At 30.8% G+C, this 19932-nt stretch overlaps 1 protein-coding gene across 1 annotated transcript in view; it reads right to left on the reverse strand.

Moving 5' to 3' along the window:
- Nucleotides 1-19932, reverse strand: part of LOC111683863 (dolichyl-diphosphooligosaccharide--protein glycosyltransferase subunit STT3B) — a 91773-nt gene that overhangs the window by 22106 nt on the left and 49735 nt on the right. The window contains exon 4 of the mRNA XM_023445984.2: nucleotides 17032-17230. Within this exon, the coding sequence (XP_023301752.2) occupies nucleotides 17032-17230 (199 nt within the window). The remainder of the gene's footprint in view (nucleotides 1-17031; nucleotides 17231-19932) is intronic.

Below are 19932 nucleotides of genomic sequence, written 5' to 3' on the forward strand. Positions count from 1 at the left end.
AGCAGCTCGGTTAGCTCAGTGCTCGGACTATTTGGTACGAAAAGTTAAAGCTAATGCAGGTTTAAAAACATACAAGGCTCAAAAAGTTCCTGACAGGAACGCTGCTAAAAATTTAGAGGCCAAAAACAGAGCACGGAAATTGAAGTCAAGTTTTATAAAAAAATATTCTTGCTGCATAATGGATGACGAAACGTATGTTCTGGCAGATTTTTCGCAACTTCCAGGTCAAAAGTTTTATGTTGCTGATGCTCGAGGGAATGTTGAAGAAAAGTTTAGGACCCAAAAGCAGACAAAATTTCCCAGAAAGTTCTTGGTATGGCAAGCAATATGCAGTTGCGGCAAAAGAAGCCAATCATTTGTTACAAAGGGCTCTATAAATACCGAAATTTACATCAAGGAATGTTTACAAAAAAGGCTGCTTCCATTCATAAGACTTCATAATGTGTCCACTTATATTTGGCCTGACTTGGCATCCTGTCACTATGGTAAACAAGCCCTTGAGTGGTACAAGAACAATAATGTGGTATTTGTACCGAGAGTGGCAAATCCTCCAAACTGCCCGGAGCTAAGGCCAGTGGAGAGATATTGGGCTCTTGTTAAAAGAGAATTGAAGAGTACAAAAAAGGTGTCCAAAAGTGTGGTAGATTTTAAACGGAGATGGACTACATGTTCGAGCAAAGTGACAGAAAGCGCTATAAAAACGTTAATGGAAGGGTTTCCGAAAAGGGTTCAAAATTTCATCACTAGTGATTAAAACTAAAAAAATATTTTTTTTTGTAAATTGTAATAATAATTTGAATCAAATAAAAAAAACAATAAAGCTGTAAGTTTAGTGGTTTCTTTTTTATAAACATATATGTATGTTAAGAATTTTTCGATCTCACTCCTTATTACATATATAAATACTACTATTTTAAGGAATTTTTAAATAATTAAGTGAAGACCGCTATAACTTTTGTGCCTCTCGATCAAAATGATTAACGCGAACGGATTTATCAGGTATTAGGGTCCGTTTATATTCACACAAAATATTTTGAATGGACCATAAAAAAAATTTTCGTGAAATACACATACAACATTATTTTTTTGTTAGTCAAATGTTCTACTCACTGCTCCTGTGCTTAGATTTTCTATTGTCCTTCAAATAACGGTTTTAATATTCACCTAAAAATTTATTTTGTTATCTTATTTGAAAAACACAATTGTTATCATGCAATCAGTTAAAATGTGAAAACTAAGTAACAAATCGAAAATAAAGTACATACTTCTATACTTGATTAAAAGAAAGACATTACTAAGTACTAGTCACTAAAAAGTTTTTGCTGGTACATATATAAACTACTATCATTTCTCAGTATTTTCCACTTTAAAGTTATTCAATATTTGACGTTTTTTCAAAAAATCTAAAAAAAACACCAAAGCTAGAATTGCTTATTAACTATATATTTTTGGAAAGAACTGCTCCTGGGCTACTTCCACTCTTCCGGTACCCCGATTCATGTCTTCTCTAAATACCCGTTAGAGCCACTTAAAAATTTCAACATTTTTGGCAAAATTTTATGTTTTTTTTTTTTTAAAATTCGTAACAATTATCCAGAGTTGGAATTGCATACAAACTATATATTTTTAGAAAGACCTAATCTTGGGGTACTTCCACTATGCCCGTAACCTAATTCATGTCTTCTCCAAATACCCGTTGGAACCACTTGAAAATTTCTGATTTTTTTTTGCAAAATTTTATGTTTTTTAAAAAAATCGTAAAAATTATACAGAGCAGGAATTGCATATAAACTATATATTTTTGGAAAGAACTAGTCCTTGGCTACTTCCACTATGCCGGTACTCCAATTCATGTCTTCTCGAAGTGTCGATTTTTTTCATTTGCAAATTTTATATTTAACCACCATTTTTGATGAGTATACAATTATTTTAATTAATTTTTATTTTACATATTTATTTTCGGAAAATATTTTAATATATTTTTAATTTTTTTTCACAAAAACACTTTACTTGGCCTTTTTTAAATTAAACGAATTTTTCAGTATTTGGAACGTATTTGACAAATGTGTTGTGGGATGTATTTTGCGACGAATTTAACTTCACACCCTTACACAGAACACGTCTATGAAGAGAGAGAAATGTTATTGTTGTAAAACAACGTCATAGTCTAACTTCTTATTATTTTTTGTTGTGAAGCATCGTTTATAAAACTTAAAAATATAATCTTTAGTGACCAAGTACTTAGCCATTAGATTCAGAACTTCCAGCAATAGTAGCATGAAATGCCAGTCCTACAGGTATAGCAGATGTACTTTCGCATATAATTAATGGTACAGAACGTCCAGTTGCATATGCATCGAGATCATTGTCCACAGCTGAACAAAACTATAGCCATATAGATCGTGAAGCACTTTCAATTGTATTTACATTGAATCCCTTTTTTAATTACCTCTACGAAAGTAAGTTTTAACTTATTACAGACAATCGAAAATTGACACGCATTTTTTATCACCAGCTATAAAATTTGCCAGATGGCTACGATACGCATAATTTTTATCAAGTTTCAGTTATGAAATTGTTTTCAAAAAAGGCTCTGAACATATTAATGCTGATTGCCTCTGTCGTGCTACGCAGCCTCAAGAAAAGCTTTCTACAGATAAGCTCATTAGCCACGGAAACAGCAAAAGATCCAAAATTTTCAAAAATGTCTGATTTGCTAAGTGGTGATGACAACGAAGGAAAATGGAGTTATATTTAAAGGTCAAGGAGTGCTTATACCGAAAAGTCTTCAATCTAAAATTCTACAAGCATTACATCACACACATCCAGGAATTACAAAAATGAAACAACTTGCAAGAATATACTGTTTTTGGAAAGGTATTGACCGAGGTATAGAAAGAATGGTAAGATCAAGTGAATCTTATGTTGACGTTCAAAATCGACATCAAAAGCCCCACTATATCAATGGGAAGAACCAGAGGAAAACTGCGAGAGAATCCACATAGATTACGTCCTTTTCAGAATCACAATTTTCTAATTGTCGACGCAAAATCAAAATGGACCGAATTTAAAGTCATACGTGATGCACCTTCTACGCAAAACACTATAAGTTTTGTTATCTGAAATTTTTACTATCCATGGTTTCCCTTCAATTATTGTATCCGACAACGCTACACTCTTCACAAGCGAACAACTCAAATCATACTGTAAGCAGAATGGTATTTTCCAAAAACTAATTGCTCCAGGACATCCAAGTACAAATGGATTAGCAGAGCGAAATGTTTAAACACTGAAGCGTAAATTGAAAGCAATGTCATCCGATCCGGCTTCAATACAGAAAAAGGTCAGCTGAACTCTATTTTAAAAAAATTACGTTCCAGCAAAAATTATGTACGATTTTATTCATTTATTTTCGAATTGAATTTTTTAAAATTAATTATTAACGTACCTTATTTTTGCAAAATGACAAGATCCTATTAAGCGTGGGAGATTGTTATGACCTGACCTATTGTTTGTATTATATTAATATGGCAACACTGAATGCAAATAATAATTGCTGCTTTCTTTTTTCTTTTGTTATTCTTAATTTGAAGTTCGTTGAATAAAGATGTATTGAATTATTGAAAACCGCGTGTATATTACTTACACACTTTCAAGGAAAGAAAAAGAAAAGCTTTTCACTAATAAAAATAAAATGTATGCACTATTTTGCGCACCACTAGACTTGGCTTCAAATGATACATATTGCATATTTTATTTAAGAAATACTGTAGAATTTAAAAAAAAATAACTAAAAACTATTACAAAACATAACAAATATTATTTGAAACTGGGTAAAATATAAAATTTTACATAAAAAATCATGTCGCCCATAAGATATTTTTTTGAAAACTCAGCTCACGAATGGACAATACTTAACCGAAAATATTTTTGGTAACATGATATTACATAACAGCGAATATTTTGAGGAGGGGGATAACTCAAGCACAATTTTTTGAGTCCGTCTAATGTATATACAATTTAAATAAAAATATATACAGTTAATCACAAACATAAGTATACAGAAATAATGACGATTGGTTTTATTTAAAAAAACACATTTTTTCAAAAAACAAGAAAGTAACACATTTATTTATTAAAAACAATTATGATAATTGTTATTCACTTCTTTTTTTCATATTTTAATTCTTTGAGTTCTCATTTAAGCTAAAGTTAAAAAGGTGCAATTTTTACGTCACAAAAGTAAGTATAAAGATCATATCAGTATATATTTGGTTTAATGATATTAACAAAATTTATGAAAATTTTACTTGTATTAATATAATTACTTTTTAATAATATATTTTTTACACAATAACTTGGATAAAATCTACTTTTAGTTCCGAAATCTTGAAATTTGGGCCGATTGGTTCCGGAATTAATTTGCAGAACAGTTTTTTCTCATTTCTACGATTTTTTTCCACTTTAGACCCAGGATTTTGGATCTGGTGGTTATTGAACCCTCCAAATAATGCATTGGAAATATAATTTTTAACTTTTGAAAAGAGTTGTTATATCGAAATTAATGTTATATGCATGGATTTGACCATTTTAAACACAGTACGTTCTTAAAAACCCGAAATTTAACTGCGATATCTTAAGACTTACAACATAAACTTTAAAATTTGGATAATTCTATATATTTTCTTTAATTTAAACAGGTTTTCCAAATACTCCGATTTCCAAAGCATACAATAATGCCACCAATCATATTTTGATTTACTCGATACAATAACCATGTTTTATGGATCGGACATTTTATTTGTTATAGCAACAAATTAAGATATATCCGTGTTCAAAACTGTTCAATTCGTATTGATACAACCAATTGAGCCTGATTTAATATAAAAATCTTACTATTTTGGACAATAATCAATTTCAGAACCGATATGTAGTGTAAGTTATTGACATGGTCACCATTTAACGATTATTGGTAGTATTTAGGAGTGTGTAATGGATGATTGGAACCAAAAAACTTGTTTTAATTAATGGATACTAGTACAAATATTATTAATATGGCATTTTAAGATATAATAAAATGCTATGTTAAAAACGGCAATGTTCCGCAATGGATTGTAATTATTGAAAAGAAACAATTATTTTAAGTTAAAATATCGTCTTCCAATGCTTCATAAAGAACAAACGAGGGATATAATTGAATACCCGATCCAAAACTCCGGGGGTTTAAATAGTCAGATGTTCTTAAATAGAAAAAACTTCTCCTATTAATAATATTCAGATCAATTACCAAAAATTTCAATTTTTCGGAACATAAAGTAAATTTTTTCCATGTTATAGTGTACAGAATATTTTGTTATAAAATAATTATATTTAAACAGGTTAAATTTTAATGAATTTTGTTAATATCATTAAGCCAAATATATATTGAAATAATCTGTATACTTACTTTTGCGACGTAAATTTTGCACCTATTTAACTACACCTTAAATAAGAACTGAAGTAACCAAAAAAAAAACCCGGAAAAAAGTAGTGAAAAAATTAATCTGAACTAACTGAATATTGATCACGATGTGAACTACAATTTGCCTTAGTTTCACAAAGTTGAGGCGCCCTAATGGGATTAATTAAAAAAATGATAAGCGCTTATGGGAATTATAATTTTTTTATGAGAGATTTTAAAATATTTGACTTCCAAAAGTATTCAAAAAGTCTTTAAATGAAATTACCATCAGAATTTTCATAGTTTGTTTGTGATATTTTTATAATTTTCAAGATATTTGAACAGATTTCATTTTCGTCAATTCTAACATTTTCTTTCAGGATTTTAAATGAAATAATTGTGAACTGAGCTCAAAATCATCTAAATATAACAGTTTTATTTCATATTTTTAATATTTACTACGAATAAAGGAAATTTATCTAACTTAGGTTAGATAATATACGGTACTCCTATTTTTTTGAACAGTCATAATCGGATATGGATTTCGAAAAAAAGTGATAACCAAAAAACTAATGATTCTATTTACAAAATTTTATTTGTTTTGTATTTTAAACACTTAACAAATAAATATCGTGAAAAATATTTGATTTCTGTAAATCTTTCTTTTTTAAATTACACTGCACAATTATTTGTAAGTCTCACTCCTATTTTTTTGAACGCAGCTGTACGTCCTCCTTTTAATCTAACTAACATGTAGCTTATGGGTTAACATTATTTGATTTTAATAAAGCGTCAGATATATGTTTCATATTTTCTTTAATCATATATATTACATAATTTTGTATGACGTTGTATGCATAACATTAAAGAATAAAGCCTGTTTTCAAAAAAAATATCTAAAACTTGTATCACCGAAATTGTCAAAATTTAAATCGCAATATCGCAAATCTGGGACATTTTGATGAAACTTTGTGTAAATACGAAGTTTTAAGTTCTCCACAATTACCACGGTTTAAATTTTATTAAGGTTCAAAGTTCACATTTTTCAAAAAGCATTTTAGGCTATTTATTAGGGTTCAGATAAATTCATGTACGAAAATTTAAATTGAAATATATGTTTTAATGTTCAGATTTTTATTTTGATTTAAGCAGGGTATAATATTTACCATTTAGTTTTATTTTCTAAATTGTCGATTAAACTCAAGAAAATTCAAGTACTTAGCACTCAGAAGAAAATATTCTTGACTGCCTTACAAAAAGGATTTTGAAAAGCATATATTGAGCAATTATTGTTTTTGGTGTAAAAATTTGCTTCCCAAGAGCTCTAAAATCACCTGTGTTGAAAAATAATATTAATGAGTGAAATTAAAGTGTTAAGTATGAAAATTTTGGATTTTTTAAGCAGAGCCTCTACGAGAGGAATCCCATACAAAAATCGTGTAATTTTAGTATTTTTTGCTTAAAATATTTACCCATACAAGCTATTGCGTATTACAGCTTACAGACAAATGGGGAATTCATGCCATGTGACGCAAATCAAAAAATCGATTTTAATGAAATTAGTATGAAGGTAGGTACTACCGGATATTAATTTTTCTGCTGTATCGGTCAAGAACTTTCCAAAACAAATTATTTATTTTTTTAAATAAATTTTCGAATCCTTTTTTTCAAAATAGCCTCGTTTTTGTTTTTAAAAAAGTTTATACCTTGAAGGGCTTTTTAGACCCATAATGGAATGCGAGTAGGATATCTATCCAAAAAATATTTTTTTAACTGAAGAATAATTTTAATTTTCTCTTATTGTTTTAAAATGAATGTTTTTGTTGTACATTCAAAATATTTAATTCAGAACAACTTTCATAAAATTTACCAAAAACACACATTTTTCCCCTTTTCAAAATTCTTTAGGCTTGAATTTGAAAACTACCTTTACAATTTTTAATTTCATAAAACTATACAAAAATACAAATAATTCATTTGCCGTTTAATGTGTCACACATATTGATATTTATAAATTGTTGAGTATAATAACAAATTTATATATACACGAAATCTAGTAGATTTAATTTAAAATCTTTTTGAAAACCGTTTACACTTATTCTAGAAAAAGTGTATGATATGAAAAACTAGAAGGATAATTGCATTTTTAATATAATAGATATTTAAATATAACGCAACCTGTCATTTTAAATTAACTTTTCATTCATGTTTTTCAATTTATAAGAGTTTTGTCGACATTTAAATTTTTTGTTGTAGTCGTAGTTCTTAGTATTATTAAGGGAAAACAGAGTTGCATGATTTTGAGTAGATTTCAATAAAATCTAGTTACGAACTATTTCGTGCATATGTAAATGGGGTATAAATTTCACAGATTCAAAAACTTGATATCATATTAGGATTACAAAACAAAATTCGTTCCTTTTATCTGTAATTTTTTAGTTTATTTAAATATTAATATTTAAAACTTTAAGTATATAAGTAAACAAGTAAGAGTGCTATATTCGGCTGTGCCGAATTTTATATACCCTTCACCATAGTGTATTTTTAACTTGTTAGTTTTATAAATTTTTTCCCGACTACATTATTATTACACCAAAAGCAAAACAAAATGAACAACAACACACAGTGGAACAGAATGGAAATTTTTTGGAAATAAATCTGGCATTTCTAAACGGCTGATCCGATCGGGATAAAATTTGGCGTGAGCGTAGCCAAGGAGTATTCGAGTTTAAGTTTTGAAGATGAACCCCGCAGATGCCCCAGGGACGGAGCTGTGGCGGCTCATGTAAAATTTTTAAACTCGTGCCATTTTTTATTTTCACCCAAATACAAAGATTTTTATATTTTCTGAAAGCGCTCGACGAGATCTTGAAAAAACTTTCTTGGACATACTATTATCTCTTATATCCGAGTTATAGGCATTTAAAAATTTAGTGATACGAAATTTACCATACCTTGGTCCGCCTTTTTTTTAATAACGGGCGAAATTTTGGACCAAATGGACTCAATTTTTTCTTGTTAGTTAGACAACAAAATTTCCAATAATATACAAAAAATTTCAGATCAATATCATTTACAGATCCAAAAATATACGTTTTTTAATTTAAAAATTCAAAAAATTTTAGATTTTTGCCGTTTTTTTGTCCCAAAATGTGTCTTAACTCTTTTATTAATAAAATAAAATTTTCTTTAAGAACATAAAACAATTTTATAGTTTTCTAAAAGGTATCTTTACGCTGAACGCTTTGGCGTAAAAAACTTGTCCTATTTTTTGAAAATGTTGCCACTGCGTCCTTCCGAATATGTCCTATTTTTTATCAAAACTTCAACTTTGGGCGACATGTTCTAAAATCCCAAAGCTGGGATCAGAAAACTGAAAGTAGTTTTGGAAACCTTAATATGTTTTCTATTTATTCCAGAAGTATTTTCCCAGCCCTGAAAGAAATGTGGACCCTATGGGCAAAAATGTAAAAAATCCAATTTTTGGGATTTTCATTCCTATTTTTGGGAATTGCGGGATGCCCTTTGACCTTTTCAAAATTTTTTTGCATTTTCTTATTTGAAATGACAAATTTAACAAGCGTTGAAGATTTCATTGAGTTTTGTTCATAAATAAAGGTTTTGTCATATATTTCATATTTGTTAAATTTCTAAAACTATGATTTATATCAAAATTTTAATAGGGTCGCAGATAGCTACAACAATTTAGTCCATATTTATCCCTTAATATCTTTTTCAAGCCAATATCTCAATTACATTCAAAAATATGTTCATTTAAACCTGTGTCCTTTAATTTCATCTTTTTCATATTTTAGTATTAAGTATGACAGAACATACATTTGGTGTTGAATGAAATATTTGGACAATTTTTAAAAATTATTTAGTTAATTATTTTATTAAAGACTATAACATTGTATATACAATAAAAAAATATACTTTTATTATGAGCCACGCACAACAACACCTAAATCACCCCACACAAACCACCTTTCCCGCCCACCGAAATATAAAACACAATTTAATACAATATCATCAGTTAGTATAATAGCTTTTTTTATTTGAACTGTTTATCTTAAAAATAATACAATTAATTCTTACAACCTACTTATATAGTTAATTCCAAACACTACTTATTTTCTATAAAATAATCTGTCATATCGTTATACATATCCAGAAGGTAATATAAGTTCCTTTAAATCTTCCTCGTTTTGAGATGATAGAGTTTCATAACAAATCCATCTTTTTCGCATAGTTGAAAGAACAGGATCAGAAGATAGAAGTAAACTATTAAAAATATCTTCATTCTGTGATTGCCTGGAGCTGAAAAGTTGAACATGCTTAAAATCTCGATTCCTCGCTTCCTGGGCTTCTTCTGTTAACTCTCCAAGTGGAAGAATATTCGATTCAATTATTATTTGACCATGACACAATACTTTGTGTACTGTTGGTGTTAGTTCCCTCCATGGATACAGAGATACAAGTAATTTAGAAATTTCAGATGTATATTCCCCAAATCGATTTCCATTAATTTTATGTTTACTATTCAGTGCCATTAAAATAGTGTTAACTCTTCGAAGCAACTCCTTGTCGATTCCAGTTATTTTTGAAGTAATTTCAAAATCACGAAAAACCTTCTCGCCGTATTACCGTCATTTGTACTACCGCAACTTGGAAGTGGTTTGTCGATGTTTAATCCCATCTGAACTTTAAATTCTTCTTGGATTCTGCTTTTTTCCGCAGCTCTCAGTTCTTTCAATTCTTCATTATTTTTTGTTGATTTAGTAAGATTCTCTGGCACACTTCTATATTTGAGGTCGTATGCTATGTGTAAAAAGTAATCCAAAAATCGTATTCTGGCATGAAGTGGTGAAATTCCGAAAGACAGGACTTCTTCATTAATACTTCTGCTTTTGTTTATATTTGAGAATTGCGACTTTTTCTCATTACATATTGAGCATCTCCAGAAGGAAGAAGTTTCTGTTATGGCATTGCTGACCTTTCCATCAATCATTGTTAAGCTTAGCTGATATGATACGTTAATAGAGAATTCCTTTATTTTTATGCAAATGGGCTCCAGTGCATTTATTTCATCTTTTAAATATTCCACTAAATCTTTTGTTGTTTTCTTTGACTCCTTTATATATTCAAATCCAATGGGTCTACAAAAATTTTTGAACCCGGAGTTGTATTGATCCATATATCTTCAAATGAATTTCCGATGCTTGACGATGATGGATTAAGGGAATATGAACGAATTCGTAATGGCACTAATGATGACATAAATACACTTTTGTAGTCTGCTAATGTCCGACTTCCACAAGCTGGAAGTGCTGATAAACCGTCACATCCCCACTTACACATTAAGACAACATCACAGTTATGAATTTTCTTAGTTGGTCTTCTGAAAAGTCTGACACAATTCTTGATGCTGTGTTTTCGAGCAAAGATGATATATCAATACAAGCTTCCACATCATTAACAGCAATAGGTGATGGTAGGATAGTTTGTTTTTTTTCCTGGATCGCCTTGTATGATGGTAATATATTGTGTCCTTTTTCATGCAGAGCTTTCCTTAATATTTGGTACTTATTTCGACTGAGACCCAGTTCCAACATAAGCGCTATTGCTTCCTCTTCAGTAAAATTTGATTGTGATGTTGGAGTTGGTATACTTTCCACAATTCGCTTAAGTCGTTTTGGTGATGCATTAGGAAGAATAGTTGCAATATGTACGGCATCCATAGGTTGGTTTTCCTTTTTCAGCATTTCGTTAAATGTATCAGCAATTTCCTCATTTGAGATTGAAAAAAGTTTTTGTGTGACCCTCTTTTTTTGACCTTGAACATAAGTCTTCGTATGACTTGCAAGGCGCTCCTGCTGATGTGTTGTAAGTTGAGATTTCCGTAGTAGTTTCCATCCAACTACAAAATTTTAATCGAAATTTCTTTTGATTTCCATCCACAGACTTACTTTTTACATCAAAAAGTTTTCAATTTTTGATATGCCTGTTTTGTCTACTTTTCTACTATATGTAGTTTTTATATAATTTGAAATGTCTTCAATTCTTTCTGGCCCTTTTGAAGATACACTCCATAAAACGGAACACAACTCTTCGTACTTTAATGTAATCTTCATTGTAGATTTATTAATATGGTACTTAAAATCTGAGAAGTTTACTTATATACCAATTCTTGTCATTTCCGATACAGGTATTCCAAAGTAAAAAATTACAAATTGTCTATCTATTAATATTTAGGACTATATTACTATAACCTGTAATTCAGTCATTGATATTTCTTATTAGTGAATGAATCGAAATTATCATTACCTTTATATTTTTTCTATTTACTCCAAAATACTTTTGGAGTAAATAGAAAACATATTGAGGTTTCCAAAACTGCTTTGAGTTTTCTGATCCCAGCTTTGGGATTTTAGAACATGTCGCCCAAACTTGAAGTTTTGATAAAAAATAGGTCATATTCGGAAGGACGCAGTGGCAACATTTTCAAAAAATATTACAAGTTTTTTACGCCAAAGTGTTCTGCATAAAGATACCTTTTAGAAAACTATAAAATTGTTATATGTTCTTAAAGAAAATTTTATTTTATTAATAAAAGAGTTAAGACACATTTTGGGCAAAAAAAAAACGGCAAAAATCTAAATTTTGAATTTTTAAATTAAAAAACGTATATTTTTGGATCTGTAAATGATATTGTATATTATTGGAAATTTTGTTGTCTAACTAACAAGAGAAAATCGAGTCCATTTGGTCCAAAATTACGCCCGATATTCAAAAAAAGGCGGACCAAGGTATGGTAAATTTCGTATCACTAAATTTGTAAATGCCTATAACTCGGATATTATAAGAGATAAGTAGTATGTCCAAGCATGTTTTTTCAAGATCTCGTCGAGCGAGAAAATATAAAAATCTTTGTATTTGGCACGAGTTTAAAAATTTTACATGTCGTAGGTACACTACTTTGAGCCGCCACAGCTCCGTCCCTGGGTCATCTGCGGGGTTCATCTTCAAAACTTAAACTCGAATACTCCTTGGCTACGCTCACGCCAAATTTTATCCCGATCGGATCAGCCGTTTAGAAATGCCAGATTTATTTCCAAAAAATTTCCAATCTGCCCCACTGTGCAACGCTAAACGAAATAACAAAATACACGAGGCATCTAAACCAACCGACATCTAAACATACATACCGAAAAACACAGAAAAACAAAAACAAAATAAACAACGTAATGACGCCAACAGCATCCAAACATACAAAAAAAAAAATACACAGCTGAATAAAACCAAATACATCTATACAGTGTTGTTGTTGCTTTTTAACAAAGCATGAAAAAATATGACATTTTTTGATGAAATTTTCGGAGGTTTCAGAGGTTTTCAGAGGACCAATTTTGCTGATTTTAAATAACGATCTTCTCGAAAGCATGTCTAACAGAATTATTAAAGATTCGGATTTCGCCGATATCTGGGGTCCTCTAAAAACTGATTTCAACAGACAGACAGACAGACGGACAAGGCTTAATCGACTCCGCTATCCATAAGTATCCAGAATATATATACTTTATAGGGTCGGAAAATTATATTATAGAAATTACAAATGGAATGACAAACTTATATATACCCTTCTCCCGAAAGTGAAAATACATTTGTTTCTTCATTAAAAAAAAATAATAATTTTAACGCGTTCCGCATTTCGTCCCTTTCTGATTTTTTGGAATAAAAAAACTTCTTAGTAAAAATATATCTCTGTTTAAAATTTCTTAAAGTCGGCCCAGCCATTTAGGTGTGGACCTTATGAAAAACAAGCACGAAACTCCCCTTTTTACTGAATTATATTTAATTTTTCAAGTATTTGCATATTTCCGAAAAAGTACCTAAACTACACATAATTAGCTATATCGAAAATAATTTCGCTTTAGAATATATAAAAATCAGTTTTCAGGCACAAATGTACCGATTTTCCCAGCTTATCAATTTTTTATACCTTTTATTTTTCAATCTTTCGCAACATACTTAATTCTAGACAAACATAGTACAATTTTTGGAAATTTGAAGAAAATTGGTTCATTCGTTTAGGCGTGACAGACGCACAAACAAATAAACATCCTTTTAGGCGTTTTTCATGATGAATGATTTTTGTTCTGTTCAAATTCAATTTATTTCATAAAAATCATTTATTGCATGCTTTATGTATGGGAGGGGGAATAAACACCCCAGTAATTTATTATTCAGAGTAGGCCAGAATTAAACTTTTTTTGAAAAGGGAATATCAAAAGTTGTAAATTTTGAGCTGATTATTGAGACCCATTTTTAAAAGATTGCAGACAATATTATTTCACATATTTATCTGAGATCAAGATTTAGAAACGCTAGTAGGGAATTTTTTGAAGAAATAGTTTTTTATTCTGGCTAAAACGTATACTTCCAGATGAAAAAAATTCAACAGACATGGTTTTTTGTTTAAGCAAAATGGATGCACTCTCTAACTATCATCCGGAAGTAACTTAAAAGTATATTTATAGAGACGAAAATTGGAAATCAATGTATTTTGTTTTTGTAAAATGTGCGTTCTCGTCTGACAGTCGTCAGAAGTGTTTCTGACGTGGCGTCTGGGGTGATGCGCAATAGTTTTCTCTTTTAAATGTTTGAAGGGAATTAATAAAATAATAATAAAATGTTTCTCACAATTGTATTATGATTAAATTTTTGTTTATTTTTATACCCTTCACTTTCGTGAGAAGGGTATATATACGTTTGTCATTCCGTTTGTAATTTCTATAACATAATTTTCGACCATATAAAGTAAGCCATGTCCGTCTGTCTGTATGTTGAAATCATTTTTAGAGGACCCCAGATATCGACGAGATCCGAATAATTCTGTTAGACATGCTTTCGAGAAGATCGCTATATAAAATCAGCAAAATCGGTCGGTAAATTACGGAGATATAAGCCAAAATCGAGACAACCTCTGAAAAATTCATCAAAAAAGTCATATTTTTTAATGCTTTGTTAAATAAGCAACAACAACACTGTATATTAGAAAAAGATGTACACGTGTATGTAGATGTATTTGGTTTCTCAGCTGTGTATTAAACATCTGCATGGATATACTTTGTTCATAAATTTATAGTACTGCATAGTATCAAATACACTACACGTACACTATTGTGAAAATATTAAATAAACAATGTGCAGGTTCAAACAAATGAGTTATACCCAACAAACCAAAAGGCTTGTTTTTTTTTTTTTTTGTATGTTTGGATGCATTACGTTTATTATTTTTCGTTGTTTATTTTGTTTTTGTTTTTCTGTGTTTTTCGGTATGTATGTTTAGATGTCGGTTGGTTTAGATGCCTCGTGTATTATGTTATTTCGTTTAGCGTTGCACAGTGGGGCAGAATGGAAATTTTTTGGAAATAAATCTGGCATTTCTAAACGGATCCGATCGGGATAAAATTTGGCGTGAGCGTAGCCAAGGAGTATTCGAGTTTTAATTTTGAAGATGAACCCCGCAGATGCCCCAGGGACGGAGCTGTGGCGGCTCAAAGTAGGGTACCTACGACATGTAAAATTTTTAAACTCGTGCCAAATACAAAAATTTTTATATTTTCTGAAAGCGCTCGACGAGATCTTTTTTTGGATGGACCTGGTCCCCTCGGTATCAAAAATTTTTAGATTTTGTTTCATTTATCGTATTTTATGTAAAGTCAGCTTTCCAAAAAGTATAAATTATATATTCATCTTCTTAGAAACTTTTTAGATAACTTAAAAAGAAAAAGATACTTTTTTCCCAAAAAAATGGCAAAAAATCGCCAGATGTCTATAACTTTGGACTCAGTAATGATTTTTACATAATTGTTTCACTGCTTGATATATAAACTTGTTGTTAAGCGAAAATCGGGAATATTTGGACCCGCTATTATCAAAAAACTAAAGGACGGTAACAATTTTAAAATTTTAATTTTCAAATGCGAATATCTCCTAAACTATAAGAGATAATTTACTGCTACGACGACATTTTTTATAGTGCTCGATGAGGAGATTCTATATACGAAAATTTAGATCGGAACTCAAATGAAGAAATAGGATCGTTTACAAAAATTTAACATAGCCGAGGTCTCCTAATTTGAGGACGCCCCGCCGGACCCCAGGGTGGTTTTGGAGCCCCCATATTAATAAAATAAAATCGTATATCTGAGAAACTTTTAGAGCTAGAATCTTTAAATTTTACATGAAGAACTTTGACATTCATATGAACATTTAAAGATTAACGGGCGAACTTTCAATGGGGATTGGTGTCAGGCACCACATATATGAATAAATACAAAATTTCGTATATCTTGAAAACTGCTAGATAATAAAAATTTTTCATAGATAGATAGAAATTGGCGATGGATAGAAATTGGAGAACTTGTAATAACACTGTGCAACAAGAAAATCTTACCTAAATGAGACCAACGAGAAATAAAAGTAGACCATCAGTAGACTATAATACCCAAAGGGGTTTAAAAAGTTAGCTCGAGTTTTTATTTTATAGGCATTTAATGTTTTGCAATTTTCAAAAAAAATCGCAAATATATGTAAGTAATCTAATGAAATATTGACTTATTTTTATAATTATTATAATTACTCAATTACTTAATGTCTCAGATATTTAAATTTTTTAATATTTATAATTTTTGGGGTTTACGTTCCTTTCTATATTAATAGTTGTTAGTAAATACTCTACTACAAATGTTCAAATTTTATTTGATTTATCAAAAAATATATTTTTTATATTTTAGTAAAGGAATAATGAAAATGAGAGATAACATTTTTAAGATATCCTTAACTCAAGGACATTTTCGATATAATTATCCTATTTTAAAACCATAATATATTTAATCAAGATCGTAACGCATTTGGAAATTTTGGATAACTTAAAATTTTTGTATGTATAAAAAGAATGTGTGTACCGAATTTCATCGAAATCAGAGAGGATCATGATCAAAATTTTTTAATATTACATTTGAGAAAATTTTACTGGAAAAAGATAGGTTTTAAATGCCTATAAGTTAACAATGCGAGCTAACTTTTTAAAACCATTTTTTGTATTGGGTCTATTGTCTACTTTCGAATACCCAAAATGTGTTGCATAGTGTAATTTGCTTGGCATATGTAACATATTGTTAAGCTGGAAAACTATTTTTAGAATTTTCAAAATCATTAAGTCGGTTTTTTATTTATTTATACCAGATGGAAAAAAATATTGTGTATCCTAAGGTATTAAAATACGAATTATTTTTTAAGAATAAAGGTATATATTAAATTTTAGCAAGTAAGTAATAAATAGCTTATTAATGTATTCTTTTAGAAATTAAATGAAATATATTATCATCAAATTAAATTATAAGAAACCTTTAAGAAAAATTGCATAATTTAATAACTTAATAAAACAAATTTTAATTATTACGTATTTTATTTGGATTGGGGTAGCGAAGCACACCGGGCATTAGCTAGTATTTAATAAATATTTTAAGTTTAATGCTAAAATTTGTATTTTATTTTCACAAGTATAAATATACAACACTTACCTTTCTTGAAATAAAATTTGATGGCGTTACAGTGCGTTTATTTAATTTTATTGCAGGTCTATTAAATTCCTCAGGTTTCTTAACTCGATAAATTCGTACCAACCAATGCTCTGTAGTGTACGCTTCTTCAAGATAGGTCAAATCAAAATCTTTATTTCCAATTACTGCATTTCTAGTTCTATCATAACCTGCAGGACCTCTGAAATTTAGTCGAAAGTAAATCGAATTTAATTTTACTCTAATAAATTAAATAATTATTTTTGCATTTTTAATACAATTGTAAATTATTATAAATGCTATTGGCATTTTAAACACTTTTGCATTTAAAATATTGCTACGTCGTTTATTTCCCTTTGAAATAAACCGGATTCCTTTTATTGCAAATAAAAGCACCAATTAGTTTTTAAATTATAAGAACTATTTATTTACACAGTTTCGTACACAAACACTATTATATAACAATACAACTTATATACTTAGTAGACTTTAACATACGATAGCACACTTGACTTTATTAAGTTTACTTAACGACGTTTTATAAAAGACTGACTGACTTGTTATTTACACCTTGTCATCATCTTCTAGACACTTCCCAGTGGGTTGGCAGTTTAGGGGATTAACCTTTATTACGTTGTGGGCTATATAGTAGTACTAACTGGCCTTCGCTTAATCTTTCAGAATTTACTGCTCGATCGTATCTGGCCTTCATTTTAGCACTAGTCATTTTTATTCGTGTCCGCACGACTTCATGAAGTTCATTAAGGTGATCTTGCTCTTGGGAAAAGTTTTCATCATCATTACTTTTTGATGACGGCTTTATACCATATTCTAAATCGTTCTGTTCCAAAAATAATTTTTGCAGGTGTTCGAGAGGTGGAGTCGTGAACGGCGTGAGTTCGGAAGGCCAGCAGAAATTTTGGTATGTGTTCATCCCTAACTAACGACTTTTCTCAAATATTCCTCCAGTGTGCGATTGAATCTTTCGACAATGCCATCTGATTGAGGATGCAGTGGAGTTGTTCTTATTTTTCTTATTACGTATAAATCGCACATTTCTTTGAACACAGCGGATTCAAAATTTCTGCCCTGATCCGAGTTTAATTCCAATGGTACACCATAACGACATATCCAGTTGTTCACAAACACGCCTACGACTGTTCTAGATCCCTGGTTGGGATGCTATGCATTGTGGACAATACGAAATCCAATCGGCTACCGATTGTTGACAACAGACTCAATAAAACCGTTGTTTTACATTTTCTTGGGTTTTCGTCACACAAAGATGACCACCACTTGCACCATCATGGAACTCTTTCAATACTTCATTTATTTTAAATGTATTGCTGGAGCATTGCAGAGTCCAAAGGGTATTACATTAAACTGCCATAGTCCACCACTAGCAATAAGCGCTGTCTTTTCTTTGTCTGCAATCTCTACTTGCCAATATTCACTTTGCAAGTAAAGTGTGGAGAACCATTTTGTTCCAGCTAGCGTGTTCAGAGTATCATCAATTCTAGGTAGCGGATAGCTGTCATTCTTGGTAACATCATTCAGCTTTCTGCTATCGACACAGAATCTTGTGCTGCCATCTTTCTTCTTAACTAAAACCACAGGCGAGCTCCAAGGACTAGAAGATTGTTCGATTACGCCGTTCCGCTCCATTTCGTTCACCAACTCCTTTACTTCGTTTCATTTTGCTAAAGGAATACTTCTGGGAGCCTGCTTGATGGATTTCGCATCACCAGTATCTTTTTGATGTTTCACAATTGCTGTTCTATCTTGGTTTTAACTTTTTAAAGAAAAGACAGATGCGTGTCTTTTCAGAAGTTGTTTGGCTTTATTTTTATTTGACGGCGCTAGTATTTCTACCCATTTCCTCACATAATCCGCTAGTAACCCGTGTTCTTTGATAGATTTATTGGCAGGCTTATCTACACAATTGACTACTGCCTCTGCTGAAGCACATTTACCTAGTTCGGAATTTGGCTTGATGACTTTTTCATAGCTGACAAGTTAAGCACTCTTACAGGAACTATTTTGCTTTTACAGGGTTTGACAAGGGCTCTAGCTGTTATAATATAACCTTTTGATGTTTAACGGCAACTAACTATTTTACTTGGCCTTGCTGTCATATCCAACATCAAGAGGTATTTCAACATTTCGCCAAATCATAACATTTGGTCCCATAAGTAATTTAATGCCATGTTTAATCATGAAGTCTGCACCAATGATAACCTGGTCCATGATATCGGCAACAATAAATACATGATATACGCTTAAGTTGGCAATGGTAACTTTGGCATTCACTTTACCATGGACAGTGGCAGCCTCTCCAGTAGCGGTACGTAGACTTACCCGTAAAGTGGTTTAATTATTTTCTTTATTAAATCAGGTTATCATAAGACCTACGATGCTCCTGTGTCTATAGTAAAAATTTTCCTTTGACCGTTAATGTACCCACTAGCAGTAAGATTACTATTTTTCTGCTGCATTAGATATGGAGATTGTGGGGCCCTCAAATGTGGGAGCTAGCTCTTGCCCCTCAGTGCTAGCTCGTTTTAGTTTAAAGGTGACTCATGTGAAGGTTGATGATTTCCCCGCTGGTTGTTTCTTGGTGGCGAAACCGATACGTTTTCTTGGTGCTTTACAGTTTCGTTGGATATGACCGGTTTTACCGCCTCTACAACTGCCTCCTTTAATTCCTTTAACTCGGTGACTATATTTCACTCGTTTTCAGCGACAACCTCGACATTTCGCACATTGCATATTTGAGGCTTTGAAATTATTTTCGCCGTTTCTTGTGCCAGCGCAAAAGAGACGGTTTCAGCGAATGAAGACTTTGGTGTGGCACAAACCGCATGTTTTACCTCAGGATCGCGAATGTCATTTACAAATACCTCT

This window comes from Lucilia cuprina, chromosome 4 (genome assembly GCF_022045245.1).
Source record: "Lucilia cuprina isolate Lc7/37 chromosome 4, ASM2204524v1, whole genome shotgun sequence".
Taxonomy (NCBI): Eukaryota; Metazoa; Arthropoda; class Insecta; order Diptera; family Calliphoridae; genus Lucilia; species Lucilia cuprina.